This window comes from Homalodisca vitripennis, chromosome 4 (genome assembly GCF_021130785.1).
Source record: "Homalodisca vitripennis isolate AUS2020 chromosome 4, UT_GWSS_2.1, whole genome shotgun sequence".
Classification (NCBI taxonomy): domain Eukaryota; kingdom Metazoa; phylum Arthropoda; class Insecta; order Hemiptera; family Cicadellidae; genus Homalodisca; species Homalodisca vitripennis.
In genome coordinates, this window is record NC_060210.1 from 181,269,459 (window position 1) to 181,296,543 (window position 27,085).

At 31.8% G+C, this 27,085-nt stretch overlaps 1 protein-coding gene across 11 annotated transcripts in view; it reads right to left on the reverse strand.

The window, feature by feature from the left end:
• The window catches only part of LOC124360721 (protein transport protein Sec16B), a 130,264-nt gene that overhangs the window by 23,992 nt on the left and 79,187 nt on the right, over nt 1-27,085 (reverse strand). For 10 of the 11 annotated variants that reach the window (XR_006922270.1, XR_006922271.1, XR_006922272.1 and 7 more), the window contains 5 exons: nt 26,384-26,404; nt 23,751-23,924; nt 19,595-19,829; nt 14,789-14,917; nt 13,269-13,366 (listed from right to left, as the gene is read on the reverse strand). Coding sequence is in view for 8 of the 11 variants with exons in the window: in XM_046814560.1 (XP_046670516.1) it covers nt 13,269-13,366; nt 14,789-14,917; nt 19,595-19,829; nt 23,751-23,924; nt 26,384-26,404 (657 nt within the window). In the remaining 3 variants the exon portion in view is untranslated. The remainder of the gene's footprint in view (nt 1-13,268; nt 13,367-14,788; nt 14,918-19,594; nt 19,830-23,750; nt 23,925-26,383; nt 26,405-27,085) is intronic. The other variant, XM_046814561.1, reaches the window with a different exon arrangement.

Sequence of the window (27,085 nt, forward strand, 5' to 3'; positions counted from 1 at the left end):
ACCAATATCATTTATTATCTCTGATGGGTCTTTCAATAATCCGTTATATTGGTTTACTGTTTTCCAGTTCAACCCAAAGTCAATATTGATTATTAAATTGTGATGTAATAATAAATAACATTATATTACAACGGTAAATACTGATATGATATTTAAACATTAATTTTTGTTTTTTTTTAACCTTACTTAATTAATTTTATTAAATATTATTGGTTTTAATGAATAAAAAATCTAGTATCATGAGTATTCTTAGTTAAGAGCAATAGTCCTTTAATAGCCTAAGTAGCCTATTTTATGAGATTACAAACATGTTTATGCCAAAGATTGTAGAAGGTTATAAATTATATAATAGTTGTGTGATTTTTGTGTGACTAGTAAAAACGTTAATGAGATTGTTAAAATTCTGTATAGTTCACTAAACAATTTGCTTGTAACATATACTATTTGTGTAATAGTTTTGACCATATTTTAATTTATACACACAACAGCATAAGCTTGTAAGATATTAAATAACCAATCTATCTGTTCACTAATGACATGTAGTTATAAAAACAAATCCAGAAAACAGTATTTCCATAAATCAAACATTATTATTTTACTTATTTTTGTTCAAATATTACATGAGAGTTGATTGATAAATTGTCTTAGGGCAGAATTGAGATCCATAGTCCCCTCCAAGTAGTCACACTGATGGAAGAGGCCGCATAATAACAACAATGTTTCAGTAAAAACTAAATTATTAGTACTCATGGACAACTCTTGTATAAGCAAAAACAAGTGTATGTTGTGCATTATAATCAATAACATTTGTTAGTATAAGGTTAACATAATGATCTCAATTCTTAAAACAACAGATAAAAAGGATAGTAAAAAAAGAAAACAATGTTGTCATTATTATGCTCAGAAATCTTGAACTTGCCACTTAGCTTTTTATTGGAGTATACTGATATCCAAATTTTGTGTTTAAAGCAAGATAACTATTTAATTATCATCGTTTTAATGTATATCTACATAATTATTAAAAGATTTGGCTCATATTCCAACTTCTTTTAATTTATTATTGAGTTCACCTGATAATAAACAAAAAGAAAGAATAGAAAGCGAGTGAGTGTATCCTATAGTTTTGTATTACACATGTTTCATTAGAATATGAATCTTTTATTCACTCTTTGAACCACACTAATATCATAATCATGTGGTAAAACACCCTAGGTTTTCTGTGATTCATTGCAAAGGCACCAGGTCTTTAATGTGTTTCTACATTACACTGTCACAGTTAAAATTACAGTTTCTACCTGTATGTAACAAAATTTTACACCTGCACAGTTGGAGGAATTTAGCTGTGCTCACAGGGCCCTAATACTACCCTTTCAACAAATAAACGCTATCTGTGAGGCGGGTTGCGTTTACGTGCTAGCTGCTGAAATGAAGGCACAACAATCTCTTTAAACTCACGAGTTAGATTTGCAGATTAGTATTGACAAATATGTTATTTTCAAAAACACGTTAAACAACACTATAACAACTGAAAAACAAGGATAAGTCCTATTATTGCTATTATTTGGTATTCTCTTATTATTTAATTCCACCACAATCAGCACTGTCACAACACAGACTGATTTTAGCAAATGTGATTAGTTATTTGGGTCATTACGATTCCTGAAAGAAGGGTTTTACCCATAAGTCACAGGAAATGTTTTCGGGACGCAGCGCATAATGCTACCCCACCACCCCTCCCGCCTATAACCACACACTCAAAGTCACGTGCACAGCTAAAGTCCTCGAACTGTATCTTCATGGTCTTTTCCCAATTTCAAAGCTAGCCTATTATGGTCTCATTTTTTATAATACGCTGTATTTTTGTTTGTGCAAACTTTTTTCAGAAGTATTATATATTATATTATATTTTATAATGTAGTCTATCAAATGCTATTTTATATATAGTATATGAATGACAGACTTCCTGTTAATAATTTGTTACTCATCTCATCAGCAGTACACTTATAAAATAATATGAGAAAACATTTTACATAAATTGTAAATCAATTAAAATAGCAAATAATTAATAAATGATTTATTGCATTAGAACCCTGTGTATTATATTATTATTATTATTAATGTTTTGTTGTTGTTTATGAACTATAACTTTTTCAATAGTCTTGTGAATAATAAATTTAAAAAATTGGGTAAAGTTTTACACAGGTATAATTCAATAAAGTTTTACACAGGTATAAAAACTGTCTAGTTGTCATGGGCACATTTTATAAATTGGCTACTCATGACTTTAACACTTTGAATGGCAAGAACCATGAACTGAGTCTAACTTCAGCTTATTTCCAAATGAAATTATTGTATTAAAACAATATCAAAACTGCTAGATATACATTCCAATATCAAGGTAATATATATATGTTTTCATATGTTTTACAATATTAAGTATTCAATGATGATCACAGTCATTGTTAAAAATGTATAAATATTTTGCCTGGCATTGCATGATGGTTGCCAATATGCAATTTCACTAAAATAGCATGAGTGTTTATTCTCCCTAAACTAAATTTATTCTTATCACTGAAAAGAATGACGAAAGATCTTTCAGAATCTTTCAACCACAATAAATTTACGTATCTGTATTTACTACAATAAGATTAATTAGAAACTTCAATATTCTTTTTATATGGAAGAATCAATATGATTAGTTTTTTGGAATAACTGATTTATTTGCATATATATGTTTGTTTTTATACTTCCGTCAGATGGGAGCAGAAAGAACGTAGCTTTCATATAAACAATTACAATTATAAGTAAACTTAAGTTCAATTTATTTACAAATATTTTCTTTATGCATTATTCTATCCAGTTTACTAAACCTAAACATTAATTTAGTACTATTTTGTTTCCTTTTTAATAATTTTTAATTATATTTCCCTTAGGTATGGAAATACTATATCATTATAAAGATTATAAACAACAGTAAAAAGATATGTTTAGTAAATATACAATAATTGTTTATTAAAAAATAAAATAAAACTTAAGAAAATCAGGTTTTTCAAATTTTCAGTGTTTAATTTATTGTTTGAGTACCAAGCAAATTTGTATGTACAAAGTTTATATTTATAATAAAACAGAACATTTTAGCCAATTTTTCTTTTACATAAATACTCCTAAAATAGTACGAGGCGTGTCAGAAAGTAAGTACCGTTTAAAAAAAAAACAAGTAAAACTTTTTTATTTCAACGCAATTTTATTTATACATGAAAGCCCAAACCTTACACTATTTTTTGACATAGTATCCACTGATGTTCAAACACTTGTCATAGCGGATGATCAATTTGCCTATACCCTCTTTGTAGAAGGTTCCCGCCAATGAATGTAGCCACGACTCCACCACAGTTTTCACTTCACCGTCGGTTCCAAAGCGTTGGCCGCCTTGCTCATGCTTTATGTGTAGGAACAAGTGGTAGTCAGTGATGGTGCCAAGTCCGGGCTGTAGGACAGGTGATCAAACTGCTTCTAACGAAATTGTCCAACCAATGTTTGGGTGTCACCAACGGTATGGGACCGAGCATTGTCATGGAGAAACACAATTCCGTTATTGAGCATTCCTCTCCATTTGTTTTGAATTACCTGTTAAGATTTCACAATACCTTGCCGCATTAATGGTTTCACCTCTTGGGAGCAAATCAATCAGCAAAACACCCTTCTGATCCCAAAAGACAGTGCACATGTTTTTTTCGTGTGCAGACATTATTGTCTTGAAATTTTGTTTCTTTGGGAATTGCGTGTGTGGCCACTCCATTGACTACTGTTTGGATTCCGGTGTGACAAGATGGACCCAAGTTTAATCACCTGTCACAATTTTATTTAAAAAAATCCTCACCATCATCACTGTACCATGTGAGAAAAGTCAAAGCACTTCCGAGTCTCTTGGTTTTGTGCACATCAGTGAACACAGCTTGTGATAACCTAAGCAATCCGTAACAATTTTGTACAAAAGAGTGTGTGAAATTTGTTGGAGATCGCCAATTTGTTGTCATAGTGAAACATCTGTTCTCTTGGATTTTTCCGTCAACTGCCCTTACTAGATCATCGGTGACGAGAAAAGGCCGCTACGATCCTCATCATGCACATTTGTTCGATTGCCATTGGACATTCTAACCCACTTTCTCACATTCCTTCACTCATCACATCTTTCCCGTAAAAATCTCAAAGTTGACGATAAATATTCCTCGAATCTCACAATCGGTGGGATCACTAATAATTGTCTTAAGCATTTTAAAGGTTCAGAGAAAACTGAAAAAACAATGTAGAACAAATAAAATAGCATGAGTCGATAGCCAGTGAACAAGGACGACTAGTGCGCATTGCGCAGAACACAGATTGCAGCGCTACGGCAGCGGTAGAATGAAACGGTACTTACTTTCTGAACACGCCTCGTACATACAAAACAAAACAAGTTGTGTATATTTTATCTTTTAGGAATAAATATGGAACATCTTATATAGTCTGGAAGTTTTATCAAAATAACCATAGCCTACAAACTTTTGAGGCACTAGTGACATTAATTTTTACTGTTAAACATTACTTTCTTTTCTTAAATATTAAAAAAAGATATTAAACATAGCAAATTAAAAAATTAGCTGTTTTTATTATTTATGAATTTGTCCTTTATATAAGTATGCATATACATTTCAAGGCAAAAATGTTTACACATGTTTGAGAAAGTTATAACATTTTATCAGAAAACCGCTTGCTACCATGCACACATTTCCCCTTGTCATTCGCAAGAGGGTAGTTACACTTAGTTCAGATACAAAACTAATTGTAGGATATGAATGTTGTATTTGCACCTGGTAGCCTATTGAAAAATTTATGCCAAAACTCTTTTGTAACTTTTTTTGTGAAATCAAAAATACTTATTTAAAGTCTATTCAATTTTGATGTTGTCTGCAATGAATTCTGCCTTCAATTTCTTTATTCTGTGCAACGTGTTCATTACACTTTTGCTAAAGGGTTCAGTTGAGGCTAGTCTCACAGTTGTTAACTAAACATGAGCTTAAATTAATTCTAAATAATATTGAACAGAAGTAAGATAAACTTGATTAATTTAAGAGTGTACATGGAAATAAAAGTTGACAAGACTACATTTAACTTATATTTTGTGTTACTAAGCCTATTTTGTCTTAAAAATTAAAATCAGTTAATATTTTACCATTTAAAGAAAAAAATTTAAATTATAGATTTTGATCAAATATTGGATTATTAACATGACATTTTTTACTAATTTTACTATATTATTGAAACATTTTTAGGAAAGAAAAGGATTATGATTTTTATGTATAGCCTACATTATTACCAATTAACTTTTTGCTACAAAGGATGTCCATATAGGTACAAAACCTTCCTAGAATAAAATAATTACTTTAACGAATGATCCTTCGACTTTTGTATGTACATAATGGCTTATAGTTCCTTACAGCTCCATTACATAAAAAATGTCTTCCCAAATACAACTGCACCGGCGCATAATGATGTTAAAATACACTGGAAATGTGGCAATATTCAGACACACTGCTCTGGTTATATGTCATCACTGAACATTATAGGAGCCTTCATGCTGTTAAAATTGATACATGGTAATCAAAGGAATAAAATCTTAAATTTAAATATCCAATTTATATATTTGATTACTGTTCCTATAAGTTTACAATAATAAGATATTTTACAGTAATAAAGATTTTCTGAGTTGGTATAAACTATTTAGTACCAGTATATATACAAGAAAGCAAATATCCTTTCCAATTGACCAAAGTAAAGCAAAAATAGATGACCAAATCTTCTTTTTTGTTATTTATTGGATAAAAACTCAGGGATCAACGTACTGATTCAGGTGTATGTTTTTGTATTAATTGTGGGAATATTACTGCAGCAAGCTTAGCAGCCACAGCTTGATTGATGTTCACTCTGCACACTGCCAAATTAAGCTGACACAACATGAGGATATGTTGACCATGAGCAAATTTACTCTGGGCTAAGCTAGTATATAACACTGGAACTGACACTGTAAGTGTAAGTCACCAAATTTACTAGTTGCAGAAACTCATAAACTAAACTTTTAAGGGAAAATTAGCATTTAATAATAAATTGTAATTTATATCAACGTTGGAAATAATCCAGCTAATCTTACAACAAGCATCTAGTAAGTTACATCATTTCTTGCAACAAAAAATATGGTGAATTTTTTACTGTTTTCAAGTACCTTATTCCACTGACAGTGCATTCTGGTGTTGTATATTATTGATTGATGTGCATGACTTTGCAAACGCAGATGTATTAAGTGTATATGTAATAAAACCGTACATGGTATCCAATAAAACCATACATTACACAAATTGTATTTTGCTGATTAAAAAAGAATCATGTTTCCTGAGTATTTGGTCACATAAAAAAATTATAAAATACAGAAGTGTGCGAATAGTTCAAAATGTGATCTTTTCATTGAGCTTTTAAGTATTAGTCTGGGACTTGAAATATTTTCAAAAGCTTCACCACTCTAGCTTAAACTCCATAACACAAAAGAGCAGAAACAACAAAACAAATCATAATTTTTTTAATGAACCACACTTTTGCATTATTGTACAATAATAATACTAGTCTGAGTTCTTATCAGATTCATTCTAAAGAAAATAATGCATTAGAGATGTTGAAAATGCATCTAAAGAATAAATTAATGAGCAGAACCAACTTTTGTTGCATCCTCAGAAAGGCAGAGGCTCAAATTTATAGTTTTTCATAAATGGAAAAATAACTAGAAATACAAAAACCAACATGCCAAAAAAAATAAATCTCTTGTTTCATAAATGTTAAGTATTTCTGTTAGAATAAGGGATTATCTGTATTAATTTCCCTCTAATGACATAAAATACCAACTTACTAGTACTGTATGTATATAACCAAGATTGAAATGAAATCTTCAAATTATTATTAAATAATAATTAGGTAATTAATTTTAGGTAATTATTAGTAAATTATTTTCTGAAGTTATTTTTAAATTTAATTTACACAGTATATTTGTTAAATGACAAATTTACTTAACTGTAATAATTAAAATCTATAATTAGTTTTGGCCAATTAAATAAAATATCAATGCTTTGTGAAAAGTTGATTCATAACCAGTTACAAAATAATTATTACAAAAATACAATGTGGGTACACACCCTTTAAGTGCTGAAGAAAATTTGGCCTCAATACAATTAGCACACATTTCAAAATTTTTTAAATTCTGTTTTTGCCAGGGATAAATTTATTTTCTACTTTTTCTGTGAAGAAATAACGAACAAACCAATTTGTTTTAAAAAAAAGCTCTACTAGTTTTACATGTACACCATATACGTGGACACACTGTATGGTTATATACATAATACCACACCTCGCATTGTAAGATAAAACACCAATAAAATAATAGCACTGATTTTTTATTGATTTTTCACATGATATGTAATTTAATTTGCTTCTTGACAGTTATAAATCAATACATTTACGCATTCCTACACTTTCAATGCATTTTCATAAATTATAGTGTACACATTAAACTAAAGTAAGACAATACGGATATTCTTTTACTCTGCATTTAACGCAATTCTGATGGTACAGACATATCCGTATTCTATGATGAAGAGTTAAAGATTAAAACTTTAATGTTCAGTACTATTATTTATTTATGTGATATATTATTAATTTTAACTGATAATTAAAACTGCTATGTTATCTGAAATGATATGCAACAAAACTACTAAACTTAAGACATGAGACTTGAATCCAGTTTTAGATAAAGAACCAGTTATGGTAGTTCCCTTCCTCTCCTACCTTTATCATTTTATTTTTTATTAAAACACTATTTAAATAATTCTAAGTTTATGATTTTTTATAGGTACACTTTAGTATATGCATATTAAAGAACTACTAAAATGGATACTATCGGACCTGGCAATGTGAATTAAATGCATATTTTATATTCTGGACAAATTTCCTAAATAGTAACTGACATAAATTATTAACAAATGACCTGAAATTTTTTAAATGGACTCAGTTCACCGCTTGAATAGTTTAACGCAATGTATAGAATCATCTTATTGACAAAGCAGAAGCTTTTGGCTTGCTTTTTTACATGTCATCAAATAGTCAGCTGCTTCACGTGATGTCACCATGGTTTTATGTTGAATGAAATGATTAGTGAATTGTTAGATGATGACAGTTTTATTTACACTAAAAGTCTTTTTAGTGATTCTAATGCTGATTCTGACCTATTAAATATGTTTAGTTTACATTGTAAATAATAAAACATATACACATTTTTTTGCAGAAACATATGATGAAACTGTCTTATTTCACTTCAAAAACTGTTTTCATTGTCAACAGACTGCAACAAATTTTAAACCGAAAGAAAGAAGAAAACAAGATAAATACAGGTATACAAGTATTTTTATGTATATTAGTTTTTGACTTGTAACTTTTGTTCATCTCTAAAAATGGGGTCAGCCCACAAAGTGTTGAAATAAAAAAAGCTAGATTTACACTTAATATGGACTATTATCATAATTATTAATAATAATGATAATGATAATAGAACACTGGTTCAATAGTTGAAGAGAATTAGATCTCTTATTGAGAAACTACTATTGATATGTAAAACATACCATGGACAATGTTATTCCTTGTGCTTTAGACGTTAGCAGTAGCCAAGATATTAATACCTTACAGAGAACACATTATTAACAAATTTGCTGCAGCAGGTATCATTTGGCATTTTTCATTGGAATTATTTCGTGACATGTTAATCACTATCCCAGGATCATTCTTTTTCAGATTTGGGAAGTATTTAGAACCGCACAGAATCCTGAGCATGTCGATTTTATACAGAGAATTTTATGATTCAGAACTACACCAACATAATCTTTATTCTGTGTTTATTTTTACATATCACTGAAAAATAATAATAATAAAGTGTTATATAGTTCTATTAACATTGGATTATTTTGGTTTTATTTTAAAATATGTATACAGCACCAATTGGTATTACCCAGGTATTGCAATCTCAATGATGCAGTATACTAATGATGACAAATGGTGTTATAATTTATTTTAATAAATGAGATCACTAAGTGTATAAAAATACACCATTTATTTTTAAGCAAAAATATGTGCATAACCTAATAAGATATTTTGAATTCACTTTGGAAGCATATATTTTTTTCACCAGTGGTTAAGATTGGATATTTAAAGGAATCATAATGAAAATTAAAAACATTGATGTGTTGGTATGAAACTGAAGAACTTATAACAAGTGTTATACAAAATAATGATGGTTTTTTTTTGTACAAATTAAGTACAGTATCTTCTGGCATGTATAGCTAAAAACTTGTGTATTTCTAAATTTATGACTGAATAGTATTTGCTTTATGAATAATAAAATTTAAACAATTTATGTACTACACAACTTGCGATATGGTCAAATATTAGTCACACATGAAAGATTGAATGTTCATGTAGCATGCATACTATACAATGTTAACCACTACAATACAACTAAGTCAATCTAATGTGTTTATTTACAAAAAAAAATTATATTTTATCAACAAAACTTTGTGTACAGGTTACATGAAGAAGAAAAATATAAGTTTATCACATTGATTAGTGATTACAGTCGAACCTTGATAGCTCAAACCTGAAGACGAGAAGATAAGTGTGTCACTGAATACTTTGAAAACAAGATTCAAGTTACTGAGGGTGACGATCGCTGAATCATGAGTTCTAGAGGCCTAAGAAGGTTATTAAACTAGTCTATCGTGATGCTAGGCAATAATATTGTGTAATTTTTGTTTATTTGTACACAATAGATACAGCATCTGCCATCACATTGCAAAGAGAACAGTACTAAGAAAGATAAATTGCATTGTATAATAAAATATACAGTAGGTAATGTTTCACATTCACTAATGTGTAAGATCGCAAAACACACAGTGGGTTACAAAACAATGCAATAAAGAGGTGAATTTATATTCCAGTGGCAAGGTAGGGAAAATTCTAGTAACAACGAGCAAGTTTCCATGGTAACTGTTGGTTCACATACCAGTACAGTTGCTCTGAACTCAAATTTATTGAGGTGTCTCACCTTAAACTTTGATTACAGAGGAGCATTGGCTGAAACCTCAACTTAGAAAGTTAATATACTGTTCCAGACAATGGAACATTTAACTTATGAAGGTTAAAACATAGTATTGATGTAATAAACATGAAATTAACATTGACTGTTATTAGATGTTCAAGAGGATTTGAAAACATTATCAAGGAGTTTTTAAGTTACTGAGGGTTGATTTATCAAGGTTTTACTGTAATGCTGAATTTTAGAGGATAGAAAAGTAAGTTTTCCATATCAGTGTCTCATGCGCAAAGATTTTTCAGGTCAGGCCTTTAGACATCTGAGGGGTTAATTTTACTTACTATAAAATGTTTTAAAATGGGTTACGTCAAAATAATGTATAACATGTTTTGTAGAATAATTTGTAATATATGAAATATGCTGCTTTTTTAAAATAAGAAGGCACATGACTTGTTAGTATAAATATATTCTTATGAATTATTACTAAACCACATTTAAAATGGTAAAACAGTAATTAATTATTACTGGACATTAAAACTAACTTCACCATCCTCTCCACAGTTTTCTGTCCTGTTGATTTTGAGGAAGCACTGAGCATTACTAACACCATGGCACCAATCTAGTTTGATTTTTATTATTTGAAATAGCTTTCCAAGGAAAATTTGTTTCAGGATGTTCAATCGTAATACAAACAGACACTTTGGATATTTTGCTACAAGTTTTCTCAAAATTGTATTGTAGTTTGATCTGAAAAGCACTATATTCCCATCAGTTGAAATTTATAACGTAGGTGTATTATATGTTTTTAAGAATGAAGCATAAAACATGCTTCATTCAAATAAATTGTATGAAAATAACCTGACATTATATGTATCACTAAATACATACACTATGCTGTTTAAAACAAGTGCCAAAACAAATTGTAAGGTTACCAAACATTAATAACTATAATTTTAAAAAACTGCCATGAAATTTTAGTCTCAAGAATTTGAATTTATATTTATTTCAATCTTGAAGCTAACTTTTGACTCTATTTAAAATCTTTCTCTATTTGAAGCTAGCTAAAAAATGTGTTTATAGCTCTTTCCCCTTGAGAAGCTGGAAAAATTTCATTGACTCGAAATTACATGATGCTTCATTTCTATATAAACAACATCGAGTTTGATGATTGGGTATGTCACTAGATGGCGTTTGGCTAAGCACTAACAAAGCCTATGACTCAGAGTGATATCTCCAAAATGAAAGACAAGCTTGAAATTTTGCTTAGCTATCACTCGCAAAATTTTGGGCAAAATTCCTCTTATATCTATCTCCGCCTGTTTGTCTGTTTTTCATTTGATATCTAAAGAACAAATTGAGCTATAGACTTGAAATTTTGCATGTAACCTCATTTCTACATGTGTTTGATGATGGATATGTCACTCTATGAAATTTGGCAGATTCTTTAAATAACCTAACTATTTGTAGGATATCTCGAAAAGAATTTCAACTGTAGACTTACAATGTTGCATGGAACTTCACTGTTACTTAGACAAGAATAAGTTTGATAAAGGTGCATGTCTATCAATCACTCAGTAGACTGACAGATATTCTCTTCTGTCTGCAGGGAGTTGTACAAATTTTGTCTGTATCTGACTTCTGTTTTTCTGCAAGACATTTTGAGAATAAATGAAGCCTAAAGGAGTGGTATGGCTGGTATGACTCCTACCTTGTACTACAACCACATTAAAAATCTTTGCTCTTCCCTGTAATGTTAACTTGTATATTCAGTTAGTAATATTTTAACCCTTAACATGACTAATTAATTAATTTTTGTACTGTTTGTCTAAAAATGAAAAGTTTTCTATGAGACATATAACACAAATACGTTGAAAAGTTGAATAGCTGACGAATCACCAAGAATCACACGGCATCTATGTAACTTTCTTGTAAATTACACCTAAGTATAAAGTATCTGACTCAGCTATTTCATGTGTAATTGTTTAATTACAAATGCAGTTTACACAATTTTTATTGACATCTAACAGGAATATTAATTAAAAATAGAACAAAGTTAAAGTAAAAAACAAAAACTCATTTTGTTGATAATTACAAATTAAAATTATAAACAAAATTTTATCAAAACTGTGGTATAGTTAATTTGGTCTCTCTAGCAAATTTACATGTTCTTGTAACAAGAATTAGGGAGTAATAATATGTACACTCACGTAGCATTCCTCAAGTGGAAAGAATACCACCATTTTCATACTGAGATACATAAAAGCTTAATGAAAATTTAGATGAATTAATAGAAAGGTTGTGCTCTAGATTGTCTTTAGCTTGTTAAAAATAGTGCTACAATTTAAAATTCTACCAAATATGAAAGGAATGGCAAGTAAATTGTTTTAATAATAGAAACCCTTATAACTGTTACTTATTGTTCATCTGTTTATCAATAAAATATTATTAATATACGTATTACAGTTTATATTCAACATTGAATTTGAATGACCAAACTGTGTGAATATTAATGCTGATTCCTAAATTTCAGATATTCGCACACCTCTAGTAATACTGAACGTAAAATCTTGGCTTTTACCATTCGCTCTACAATATTATTCTTGACCTGACCCAATTTTAATTCAAAAGGGTATTAAAAATTGAACCCTCCAGACCTGGCCAAACTGAAAAATCGAGACCCCATAGCTCCCAAATCCTATTAACAAAACGATGCATTATGTTCATAAAAAAAGTTTTGTAAGAAGAAAGTAATTTTTACATCCTTAGATGAAGCGTTAAATTAATTGTATTACCATACTTTATTAAACATATAACACATAGGCTTAAATAAAAAAAGAATTTGAATTCTATAATTTGTAAGTAATGGTAATAACACTTACAACATGATCTTGTTATATTATTTATAATATAAGAAAAGTAATTCATGAATTTAACCTTGAATGAATTATTAATAAGACTTTATTCATGTCTAATTTAAATAACAATTATTAAAGAAAAATTTTAAAAGCTAAACAATATTAGATTAAAAGGTAACACAGAGAGTATATAGAGAAAATAAATACTAAAGTCTGATATTTGCCCATGGTTAAGAAAATGTGAATACACTTACTGGTGGGGGCTGATCGTCTGACTTGTTTGAGGTGGGTTCATAGCTGACAGGACCGGAAGGGCTCAGAAAATCCACAGGAGCATTTTCATTTCCAAGCACTGTAACACAGTTCTATATTATCTGACCAGAGCAAATACTATGAAACATATTTTATAGCTTGGTAAAGATAAGCTTAACCCTAGATCTCCCCCATGTTAAATACCATGGTCGTTTGGTAAAATTTTTTAATGTACAGGAATCTTTTTCTTACCCTTTTTGAACATATTAATGTAGTAATTATTTTCCAGCAATAAGTGGAGACAGTAAATATATAAAATATAACAGACACAAACACACTACAAATTGTATGAGCAACAAGAATTATAACAGTTGTTTTTCTTAAAAAAATTTCAAAAGTGAATCCATTTGAAAAAAAAAAATTATTATTTTCTTCCATTAGTGTTAAGAGTTAAACAATTGTAATTTTATTTCTCTACGACAAAATAAAGATTTTCAGACATACCAAAGAATAAAATTACATATTTTACAATACTTTTATAAAATAGATGGAGGTTTCTATGTATATGTTAGAGAATTGGTGGACCTGGTCTGCCTTAACAGTCAAGCTTAAGTACTGCTCTGCATATAAATGTGCTTTTACTGATTAACAACTTGATTTAGTGATAATGAGTGCCTCTAGACATTTATATTAGCTTTCAACTCGACATGGTTTGAGTCATCACCATCTGAGCTCAACTGTAAGTAACGTAATTGTCGAAACAAGTAACTAACAAGAGAGGTCAGCTGACATGGAGCGGTGATGATAAGAGTTATCAGTCCGACTGCGCAGTTGATCTGAGTCGCTACCAACTCTACAGACTGGGACATGTAAATTCCCACTAACTCAACTCCCGCCTGACTGTACTCTACAGAACAACTCTACTGCCGTCACTACGCTACGGAAGGATTATCTTGGCGCCTTCAATTCTGCACAGACTGTTTGTTGACTTGCCTGTATGGAAGACGTTGTTCTTGGGTTTCAGGAGTTAGTGTCTGTTGTGTTTTAGTCAAGCAAAAAATTAATCTAGTCATAAATGTAAATTAATATAATTTATTTATTTATTCTGTTACCTATAGTATTAACTTATTAGTTTTAGTTATTCTGTCATTATTGATCGTACGTGTTTAGTTTACAAATAGACTTTTATATTATAATTTAATGTACATAATTTTATTTTATTTTTAAATAAATGTATATATTTTCAAGACAAAATAGTATTATTAATATTTATTTTTTGCTAGTTTATTATTTATTTGTTGCCATTTCTAGCCTAGGCCTATTTAATAGTATTTTCAAGGATATGTAGAATGTGCGATCCGCAGAATAAGTATAGAACAGTACCTTCCATTATTAGTTACATGGTAAATTTTAGATTTCATACCCAAATACAGCAATCGATTGTCAAATACAAATTTTTTTGAAGATTTTGTGAATTCAAGATTCAGCTTCAACCTATAATTAATTTTAACAAACCACTGACCTGGAGCTGGAACGAAGAAGTTTGTGACAGGTGCTTGTGGCATTGTAGTAAATGGCTGAGGGAGGTTTGTGTTGGTAGAAACTGGCTTTTTGTTAGATCCCATTACATCAACGTAATTTCCTCTCATACCTGAGAAGTAACAATGTGAAACAATACAACAATATACAACAATAGGTGTGCGATTACACTTAAAAAGTAGAAATGCTTAACTTGTTTAAATCAATGCCTGTAACACTTATAAACTGTAAATAAAATATTGTTAACATTTTATGCTAAATAGATTTGTGTACACATTTTTATTTACCACAAAAATGCATAACATCATTGACAAAGTTATAAATACAGCTCATTATTACAGCCATGTTAAAATCTAAAAACTAACAATAATGAAGCCTATAGAGCACAACAGTTGTGCAGTTGTCCCTGAGCTGTGCAGTTGTCCATAAAAACGATAACCTTTTGCTTTTCTTTTATGAACTTTTTATCTAATTTGATCAGCTATTTTTCAAAAAGATCACTTGTCATCCAAGCGTTTGAGCTGTCCACATATTCGATCGGTTTCGACTTTACATTCTTAAAACTTAGGGGGTTAGCAGATTCCCTTATCATTAATAAAGGCAGCTTTTCCGAACCGTCCAATTGCACCTACCAAAAATTATCACTCTTTTCTTGCTTAACTTTTCCCTGTGACATTTTGATGAAAGTGAAATGAAAGTCTTTTTTTTAGTCGTGCATATATAAAATAGTCCAGTTTTGTTGAAATTAAAAATATACTTTGATTCTCTTTCCTGTATCAATCTGATCTAAATCTTGTTTCCACTGGTTGGCATCCACCTGGTTCACGGCTCTACTTTTGCCACAGATTGATTTGAACAAAATTTTGTTACGTTCTTTGAAACCATCTAACCAATCAGTGTTAGCTTTGAAATTCTGTTTTTCTAACTTCTGAGCAATTTGCTCGGCTTTGGCCCTTAGTAAAGAACCACTCACGGGAATTTTTTGTCCCTCACCTGTTTAAACCACTTTAATATGCATTTGTCCACAACTGGGTTGTTGACAATTAAAGACAATTGTTAGGTTCTCGTAATCGTTCCCTCTCTTTATCAACTTCCCCTGCACTACTGAGAATTTTTTTCTTTATTTTTCAGGAAGGTTGATAAGGTGTTCGGTGGGATTCCAAATTCTTTCGCAATTTTGATCACCGCTACTTTTTCCGTTGTTAAAGTGAGGGTTTTATAGGATCAAGATTTTGTTGACGACATGATCACTACACTTATTTAAAGTTAAGTAAAAACATCTAATCACTTAAATAAAACACTGTACAAATGAAAACACAGAAAACCGATGACAACGAAATGCGGCACTGGAATTTAGAAGTTAGTTTGGCAGATGGGGGAGGGAAGGGGGTCGCAGTGTCAAATAGTCTTGGTGTTGAGTTACAAGCGGCATTGGAGCGGGGCAGGAAGGAGAAGGGATATATTGTTCGACTGTAACCTGACACGCCATAGGTTTGGCGTTAATTATTTGCCGAACGTTGTAGCAGAACACATTTTCTGATGAATCTGTAACTATTTTCAGTCGTGGAATAAAATTAATGTATCTTAATTTGGCACTTTAAAAATTCGAGTTATCAAAATTAAAATTGAATTATCCACTATTTTTTTAGCATTGTTTAGATTTAAAATACTAAGGACAAAGATAAATATTCAAATTAAAGAAGATTTTGAATTATCCAGATTCCACTGTATTTCAATTAGTTAACCTAAAACAGGAATCACAGAAACTGACCTGTAGCTTTGAGGTTGGTCCTTAGGACCACATTAAAAACATTGGACACGATATTGAGATTTTTAGTTGCTCAGGAAAAATACCATCCTGAAGCAGATAATTTATGGACACTGCCAAAGGTTCAGCCACACCAACAATAATAATGTTCAGTAAATTGTTGGACATATTGTATAAATTAAGACTATTAGAATTGCTCATTCCCTTGACAGCATTTATAACATCATTTGGTGTTACTATGCACCATTTAAAATTAACAGTATTATTAATAATACTTTAATCCATGATGTCATAAAAAGTTATAAATAAAAAATTTTTGCAGCACATAAAAATTGCTGCGGATTACCATTAGGGGAGTGATAAACTGAAACCACTAAAGTTCTACATTCATCCAAAACTATAGCTGCTGCTTTAAAGTTAATTCCTCCCCAAAGTTTTGATATATCACAATGTCTAGATTGGTATTTATTGTTAACGAATATACAGGTTCCACCTCTTATTCGGTTCACTCTAGAAAAATAAGCAGCACAGTAAAACCCATTGGGATATGAACAACTGATCTCATCTCCCAACAACCAATGTTCAGTTAGGCACATCACTGACACATTAAAATTTACCAGGAAATTTTACAAAACAGAAACCTTATTTATGAGCCCCTTAATATTCAAAAACATCACATTAAAGCTATCGTAAAATTGGTGTACAGAGCCTGACATATCTGTATATTGAGACGATTCACTAAATACATTGCTCTGTTGGACCAAGAGACAGAGATAATTTAGTTTTACTGATGTTAATGTAACTCACAGCAGCATTCAAATTCATCATGAACTATACACCACCACCAACCCCATCAAGAACTGCACAAGACAAATCAGCACTTATATTTTCAGCCACTCTGTCATTTTCATTTCCATTTCGAAATGGAGAACAGGTGTTGGTGTCGATGGAGACTGTGAAGAAAGGTCAGTCAGTGCCCTCGCTGGTGTCCCCCGTGTGGATGAGCCCTTAATCTGGCTTTCCAATGACCTTTGCAGATTCCGATGTTGTAGAGAGATTGATAGTTGTAACCGTTTTAAAACCCAGAATATATTAAACGATTTCTTAAATCTCTAGATGTTTTTTTGTCAACAGATACGACCTTAATTGTTGCTCCAGGGCTCCAGTACAATGTTGAAAATCTACAAGTCTTTTAACAAAATGTTCAATTGGGACTTTGTCCCGCACACAACCCATTGGCGAGCAAATGAGATGTTTGAGATTTTTTGAATCCTGTAGAAACTATTCAAAGCTTGTATCATAGTCCCACCACGTTAAGCTTTTGGTAGTACTTGTTGACAAAATCCTTGAGTTGCTGTCTATTAAAATTTTCTGTAAAAATCATTGCCACATCATGCTCTTGATTCATGCTGAATCATGCTCTTTTCACTTTGAATGTCAGGTGAAATGCAATGAGAGAATGCTGTATCTGTGGAATCTCTATACTCCTCTATGACATCAACCATACTTAATGTCTATTATGCAAATTGGTAGATTAGTATCTTTTTTCTTTTCTGCACACTGCTGAAGGTAGCACTTAGTTTATCAGTAATTAAATATGCCAAATTGGATATTCCTCTATTGCTTAGATACAATCCTTGATGTGAAGTGAAAATGCTTGAGTACCGAATCCAGGTCCACCAAATACACAGACTCCAGATTACTTACCAACTCCCTTATGTAGTAATTAGCTTTGTCTATGTCAATATGATAACTGTCTGTGATAGGTAAGTCACACCTCATTGGGAATGTTGTTAACAGTACAGGCATTTTCTTGCTTAAGTGAACTAATTCTTCTTCCAAAGATGAGTAAATTGGAAGTAGGTTCCCATATAGTGACATTAGTTCCACCCATCACACAGATGACATCATCCCTTGATTGTGAAGCAGTCTCAGCTACTTGAAGGAGGCAGGCATCTGGCATGACGGAGCCTACTACTAGAAGATCGTTTTGATTAATCCACTCAATTTTCCATGAAAATCCCCCACCCTGATTATCTGTGTATAATGCAAGTCTCAGTTTCCTTCCCATTTTTTGTTTGAGATTGAATAGCCTTTTACTAGTAGATTTCTGATTTTCACGAGGTTTCCGCAGATTAAGTAAGTATACTTTATCTTCAGATTCTTGTTGCTATAATTTATTACCAGACAGCGACATGTACTGATTTGATATTACCATAGATGGTTGATTTTTTGGAGGAAATTGGACAATATTATTAGGTTTTTTAATAGGGTGGTTTATACTCTGTTTTCTCTTTACACCACATTTTGTATATTCCTGTTTGTTTGAAAATGTATCATTCACTGTCTTGTTATAGCATACAGACAGAGAGAAAAAATATTGCTTATTTAATACTTTCTCTTATTGATGATGCCCAATAAATTAAATATTGCATTTATGCAAAATTCATACATATACATTAGACATCTACCTTATTAAATTTATTGTTAATGACTACTGTTATGTCCAAATGAAGAAATACGTGTATTTGGTAATAATTTATTGTTTAGGAAGAATGTTTCAACATAAATTATTCTGCCTTGGCAAATTCCACAATCTGGAATTTATGTAAAAAAATGTAAAAAAAAAGTTTTTGAAAATCTTCATAGCACAGTATTCTTTTGAAGTAGATCTTTCAAAATGTTGTCAATGGCAACAAAAATGGATCTAATTTATGATTTCATACTTAAAATACAAGTATAATAATAAAAATCATGTGCCAAATATTTGTTTGTTTTTTACAAAAAAATGTATTCATATTACTTTGAAAATTAAATAAATTATCAATTTGTTTCAAATTTAAAAAATGACATTAATAACCATGAAAACTCCTAATTGTGAACCAAACAAAATTTACAATCTTACAAATCTAATGAAAAATAAAAAGTATAAAATGGAATCTTCACAATCTAAAGCATTTAAGGCTGAACCATGTTAGATATCACTGTTGAATTACTTCACAAGTGACTGGTATCAATTACCTTTGCCCCGTTGCAGTTTGTATATGTTAGTAGAGGTGGTAGAGGGTGGAGGCAATCCTGAGGTGGCCATACCAGGTCCAGAGGCTGGAGTGGATGTGGGTGCTTGTGTGGGGGCACTTGGGATGGCAGAACCATTCAGCTCACTTGCCTTAGGCGGGGGTTTCAGCTGTGCACTCTGCTCCTCCTCAGAGGCATCTGTGTTCACCCATCGTTTACTCTTTTCATCCCACACGATCTGGAAAACAAAATATCATAAAGCCAAATCATTTGAAACACTCTTATGAAGAGATATGTATCCATTCTCTCAGTACTAACCACGTTAATCACATTCTGCTAAACTATTGTATAAACGCACCTGTGACCAACTTGCCATCAATCAAAATTCTGCTCTATTTTAGACTACTACACCAAAATTGTAACTATTTTGTGTGTGTGTGAGTTAACACACGTCTATGCTGCACCATCACATGTTCAGTCTCAACTAACCTGTATGAAATATATCTGTCTGCCAAAAACGAATCACACGATTGTGCAACGAGGACAGAGCTATTGTTGACAAATGGCTATGATATATCAATTCTCATGGTAAACTATGATGTAAATAGAACACATGTATGCAGTTAACAGTATAGTATCAACTTTTCATGTGTTTACTGTATATATTTTGAGACTTCAAAGGTTTCCGACGGCACTGCTAGATGTGATATTGCATCACAGTGATTGGTTCTGAATATAAAATTTAAATAATGTTATTTTACTAATTTAAATGTAATTTGACCCATTTTATCTTGAGCTAAGAACATTACTTGTTGAAATAACTGATTTATTACGTAATTGCAATGAAAGCATTTTGTACAAATAGTTGTTTTAACATATCTCTGTTCTCATTTCATCAAACCCTTAAAATTTAAACAATTTGATCTGTAATTACATTTAGGACCTTAAACTGATGATTATTACCAGCCCCTTGAAGAAATAAAGTGGTACTAAATTTTAAAAACTGAACGATATTGATATTCAAACTTTTGTATGATTAACCATTGAAAAAATTGAACAACTTATAGCACTACGGGTTATAGGTCTGATCACGGGATATGGTCACCTGAGGAAGCATCTTCACAGAGTCGGCATCCTTCAGGAGGATCCGCCCTGTAGAATGTGTGATGAGGACGATGAAACTGCTGAACACTTGCTCTTGATTGTCCTACAATAGCAAAGGAGCGGTTTGCCATTTTTGGTAGTTTGGACAAGGGTGGTGAATTTCCTCAGAAGGACCTGATAAGTTGTTTTCCGCGGTTTGTGGAACTGCTGAAATCATAGACTGGTACGCCTCATGGTGTGCTTCCAGGGTGCGCAAAAGGCCCTTGAGGCTTAAGTGCATGGCAGTAGGCCGCCCCATAGAAGAAGAAAAAACACTACGGTTTTTTTGAGTAAAGGAGAGTTTTGATATGGTAGGAAGAACAGGTTACCAAATCAGAAGTTTAGTCCTCTTCTTTTATTTTGATGTTAGCCTCATAAGATCAATCTTAAATTTCAACTAATTTTGCATCATTATTTTTAGTCATAGAGTATATGAAATATATCTCAATTTGAATATGTCATCAATATGCATTAAAATGCATTTTATTTTATAACATTTCTTAAATTGGTTATTAAGAAAACCTCGAGATGTGTTGTATTTTACTATTCAAATATGCTAAAAATATACACTTTACAATAAAATTCAAATGCGTTTAGAAGCATATTAACCCATTCGTGACTGAATAAATTACTATAATTTTTGGACTACAGAACTTGGATATTTTCCATGCTTTCGTGTAAGAACAGGTACACTTTGCATAGCACTTACTGTATAACATGCTATGAATATTATAAATTTACTCTAGTTATTCCTTGTTATTGTATGAACACAAAATGTTAGTTTTTTTAAATATAAATATATTTACACCATACAAATTTTTAATGTACATCTTTAGAAGTGGTTTGGGTGTGAAACACCTCAAAACATGTTTCCAGATGAAGTGGAACATGACACTTTTTACATTGGTACACTGTTTCACTTCTTTTCCCCTGTGAGGCACAAACTTTACATTTTCTTGAGGGCCTGGCTTTGGTGGTTGGAGGTATCTTTTCAATAAAATGCCCCCAAAACTTTCCTTGAAGGCGCAGTGGTGATTCTCCACAAGCGGGAAGCCTACCAAAGGGTTACCTGAGCCCAACAGGTTTCGTCACAGAAGTGATTGAACACATCTGATTCAGTGCAGTTTTCTCTTAACTGCCTCGAAATGATAGGATTTATTCCATGATTGCCGGTTAAAAACGCATTGTACTAACAGTATTTGGTCCAACACTTCACGCAAAATCACAAGGCCTAGCCGGTTGGTTATCGTCACTTTCATTATCACTGCTTTCAACGTGTGTACAATCAGACATTTCATTATTTTCATGTATCATGTCATCTTGTTCACTGTCACTTTCCTCATCACCACTTCATCTAAAACATTAGCAACGTAAGCCGCAAAATCATCCGAATTTACGAACGCCATCTTGACTGTTTACAAACGAAAGAAAGCTGTTTTGCCAAGATGATTTGAGGCAATATCAGATGATTTTCAGCAACGAAGAAGAAGAAAAACATAGACTAGAATATTGAGAACAAAATATGCAGCAAATGTGAATGCCTCTGCGATCTATCGGTAATATATTCAACTACGTCGATGTTGTGTCTAGCGGACGGGCACAGCCCGTCCAATGTCTTGAATGGGTTAATTATATAATTAAAATGAGACATCTCCCATAATTCTAAGAAAAAAATAAAAACATAAAAGTGTTTCAAATTTAATATTGTTCTTATGGGGTAAAACTAAAAGTCATTTCATACAGCCAGCTCTTAGGTCGGAAGAATAGAATATTTGTGACCACAGGACACTGTCAATTGCAGAAAAAGGCACTACCGATTTTCAAATTTGCATACAACCTTATAACAAATTCTCAAACAGTATGGTGTGTTACATGCTCATTACTAGACTGATTGACACATGGCTAAAAAAATCAGTTTCATGCAGACAGCTTTAATATAATTCAACTGTTGTTAACCTACAGTGGTGGTGGCATTACTAAAGTTCTTGAACATATTTATGCAAACAGTTTTTTTAAACATTGTCCATAGTACTGTTGTAGATGAATAGTTTATTCTAAAAACCATAATGTATCTCAGAGAAATTTACAGCACTTGCCAAGGCTTGTACTTCAATTTTCTTCACCTGCACATTTCTGGCTATGTGTAGTATGTAAAATATGTGTAAAAACTAATATAATTTTATTGGATTTTGAATATCTTAACCCTCTCCCACTCGCATTGTTTCCAGGCGCTCATGATGCTTCTAACCTCAATTAATTCGCTCTGCCGGTCTCGCTCGGTAAAAATACGCGGCGCCTCAACTTACACACGTTCTGTCATTGTAATTAACTATAATTATCTATATTAATTATTTTACTATATATTGGTTCAATGAAGTTGACTGTACGAGACCAGGAAGGGGGCACACGGACAGCTGGGCGCCGGTGGTGCGGGATTGTGTGTTGCGCAGTTACTTGGTGAAGGTCATTGTCTGGCTCGCCGTCACTGCCACTGTGATCACTCCGAACTACATTCATAATGCCACCAACCATTTCACAAGGCTCTGGTACATCACTACACTCACTTGAATCGTCGCAATCGCTACTAATAACGAGATCGATTTAACTGTCACGAAGTGTACAACTACAACCCGCCATTGTTTCCGCAGAACTAATACAAATAGCGAAATAATGGAATAAATCTACTGTAAAAGTAAAGTGAATGGTCTCCTGATAGCAAACAACCTGTAGTAGTACAACATATTGCTACTCGAGAGCAGCACTTATCGGCTCTAGTAGATAAAGCAGTGCGTGCCGATCTGTGCCGTTTAAGCTGCAGTGGCTATGTGGTGGCCGTGCCGATTCATGCCTTGCGAGCGGGAGAGGGTTAAAGCAAAACCACTTAAGAAGCATTTTATACTAACAAGGATTTTGTAGCACAACAAAATTTAATTAGAAATAAATATTATGTAGAAACAAAATATGAAACTGGGAGAAAGGTGAAATACAACACAAAATATTTGTTAACTATACTTACTGAAGGGTTTTTATCATCAGGAAGTTTCATTTGGTTATTTGGTCTCCGTGCAAGTTTGTCCCATATACCACCAAACCACCCAGACCCACTCTGCTGTGTTTTACTTGTCCGTCTGTTGGTTTTATCTTTGTTTTCAGACTTCTCAGAGGGATGAGTCCCTACTGGTTTTTCTATCTGAAACCACATATTTAAAACGCAGTTACAACACTAAAACCAATAAAAGTCACAAACAGGTAATAAGCTACAATCATAAAAAGAACTCCTATAGTATTAGCAAATAGTGACTACGGCTGGGACTCAGGTAGTTTTACACCCACACACACACAACACGCATGCGCATGCGCGTGTGCAGGGGATTAGGACTATCAGCTTTTTTGCCATATTAGTTACCCAGTGCACTTACCCAATCCAACCCAGACTTTTGTTATTTATAATGTTATCCTAAAGTGATTGGTATATATAGATTGTAAACATCAGAACAAAAGAAAAGGTTATCAAACAACATATTATACACTGAAATTGTCACAGAGTATTGCTTAGTCATAAGTCTAACATATTTCCCACCACCGCAACCCCTAATTGCTAGTACTATAGTAATTTTATACAACTAAAATATTTTTAGTTTTTATACACTATTATAAGTTTCTGTTCTAGTATACACAACCATTTATATCTTCATTAAACATTTTAATATGCTAGAACAACAGACACGTTGATTAGTTTAGCTATTGAGGGCTGTTACGTATCCAAAATTATAGACCAGGTCAGGTTTGAAAAAGATTGATGATTTAACGAAGATTTCAAAATTTGAACATAAAAAATTAACCTTCTTAATGAAATTGCCTTTGAGTTGAAATTTATAACAATAATTAATAACACACCACACAAGGGAGCATAGAATAAGTCAAAATTTGAATAAATTAGATAAGTTTAATTCACATTCAAAAATTTAACTAATGTATTTCAGACAGGTTGAATGGCTGTTATTTGAATATTTTCTTTATTTTTGAGGTTTTTATTTTCAGAGGGGGAGGGCCCCCCCCTCCTTAGTTACATAACTGATAATAATCAATTAAGATGAATCAGGAATGAATAATATCGTATATGAATTCCTTGACCAGTAAGCACTTAAGTTTACTTTGCATTTTCTATTTCCTCATATCACAAAGAAAAATGGTAAAAAAACTCATAAGACACGTTGATTAGTTTAGCTATTGAGGGCTGTTACGTATCTAAAATTATAGGCCAGGTCAGGTTTGAAAAAGATTGATGATTTAACGAAGATTTCAAAATTTGAACTTAAAAAATTAACCATTCAATTAGTGCCAAATTAAACCCATAGAAGATAAGTAACATATAGAACGTGAAGCAAACTTTGAATACGATATTGAGTTTTGGACTATTAAAGAACTAGATGGTGGTCAATTTATGTTATTTAATTTATTAGTCTGTAGTACTAAGTTTGTAGTAAACTTTTAAAAGTTTGCAGTATTGGAAGTTGGATGTATTTTATATGCATAATTTGTTTGACTAAGAGCTTTGTTATATAGATTGATATGATTAAGTGTTACAATAAACCAAATATATACTACACATTGGTAATTGAAATCTAACCTCTACCTAAGATGGATCCTAACACGTAAGATGAACAACTAACATGGTAAGACTATTTCTTAATCAAGTTTTCATGACAAAACATAGTGATTAATTATGTTTAATTTTTACAAACATGTGAATATGTCTCAACAGAGAGTAAATATAATTTCTTAATCAAGCCTATTATAGGCTTCACTTTAAAGTAACTAAGTTAGCATTACTGTAAACAAGTTATCCTTTTGTAACATATTTACAAGTATATATTACAAGTACATATTAACTACTTTAAAATACTTTTTTCACAATGTTAAATATTATATTTATATTATTTTTAATTTTAAGAGAAAATACATGATCCTGATAGTACAGAAATAGCTTTGTAAATATCTTACCAATGTATCAATCGAGATGCGAGATGAAGTACTGAACACTGAATTACAATACTTCAAAAAGTAATATGAAGGGTCAGTATTTCTTACAATATTCCTTACATGTGCGTTATTAAAATGTTTACTGATTCTATAGCAAATTAATTTTTATAAAAAAACCACATGAAATTGTCATTTGATAAAAATTTAACTTGTATAGTTCACAAATTTATAGTTGAACATAGTTGTTTTTTTGAGCACTTTCATAGAAAATTTAAAAAATGGAAAAACATGTAGGTGTACTATTTCAAATTAGTCAACCAATGATGACAGTGAGGCTTCATCATTCATGACCGGAACGGGCAAATCAATATCAAATGTGGGCACTGTTCTACGTCTGTAGCCGAGTGGTAGGTCTATGGGGTAGGTTCCTCCGAACACTATCTTTGGTTTCACATATCTAGGCTGCCGTGGTGAGCCAAAGAGGTTAAGGCCGTGTCTTAAAGTCTGAAACAGTCTCCCCTGGCTCCAAACTTGTGGGTGGATGGATTTCCCGATATTGTCCACTGTCATTATATTCACAGATGGGACTATAGCAAGAGATTTGAACCGTACACTGGAGTCGTACTGAGAGCAAGTGCTATGATGACAACAGTAGTGTGTACTTACAGGTTCAGGTTTGGGAGGGGTCTGTTCACGAGCGTCCAGCATGCCAAACAGTCATCAAATTCAAACATCTGTTACATTACATCAACTAATATTGTTCTATAAAACTAATGTGAGTTTTGAAGCTTCAACTTATACATTTGTAAGACTTTGGCGTACATTAAATTAGACAATTGTCATGGTTATACTAATATATGCTTACAACTTATAGATATAGTGAATGAGTTTTACAATGTACAAAACAAACAACACATCATTTTGTAGAGTTTTAATAAGATGTATTTCACCAGGACCAGCAATGTACTTATTAGTCATTTTTTTTATAAAAGCAACATATTTCACATTTTACGACATGCAGTAATTGAAGAAAAACAGTGTCAGGTAATGAAACTGTTAAAACATTATAACTCTCTCACACGTAACTGCCAATATCAGCCCGCTGCACTTGACCCATCTAATTATTAGTGGCTAAAATCAGCCTTTAACTTGTGGTTAGATTTTTTTATAATTTGTGTTGTACTGGTATCTAGCAGATTTCTGTGTATCTCTGTATACCTCTCCGCTAAAAGTAGCATAACTTGTCAATTATTCAAGAATGTATTGTTTTCTAACACGATAAATACTGGTTTGTTTCATTTTATTAAGTGAACATGGCATGTTCAAACCTTTATCTAAGTATTGTGAATTACCCAGCAATTAATTTTA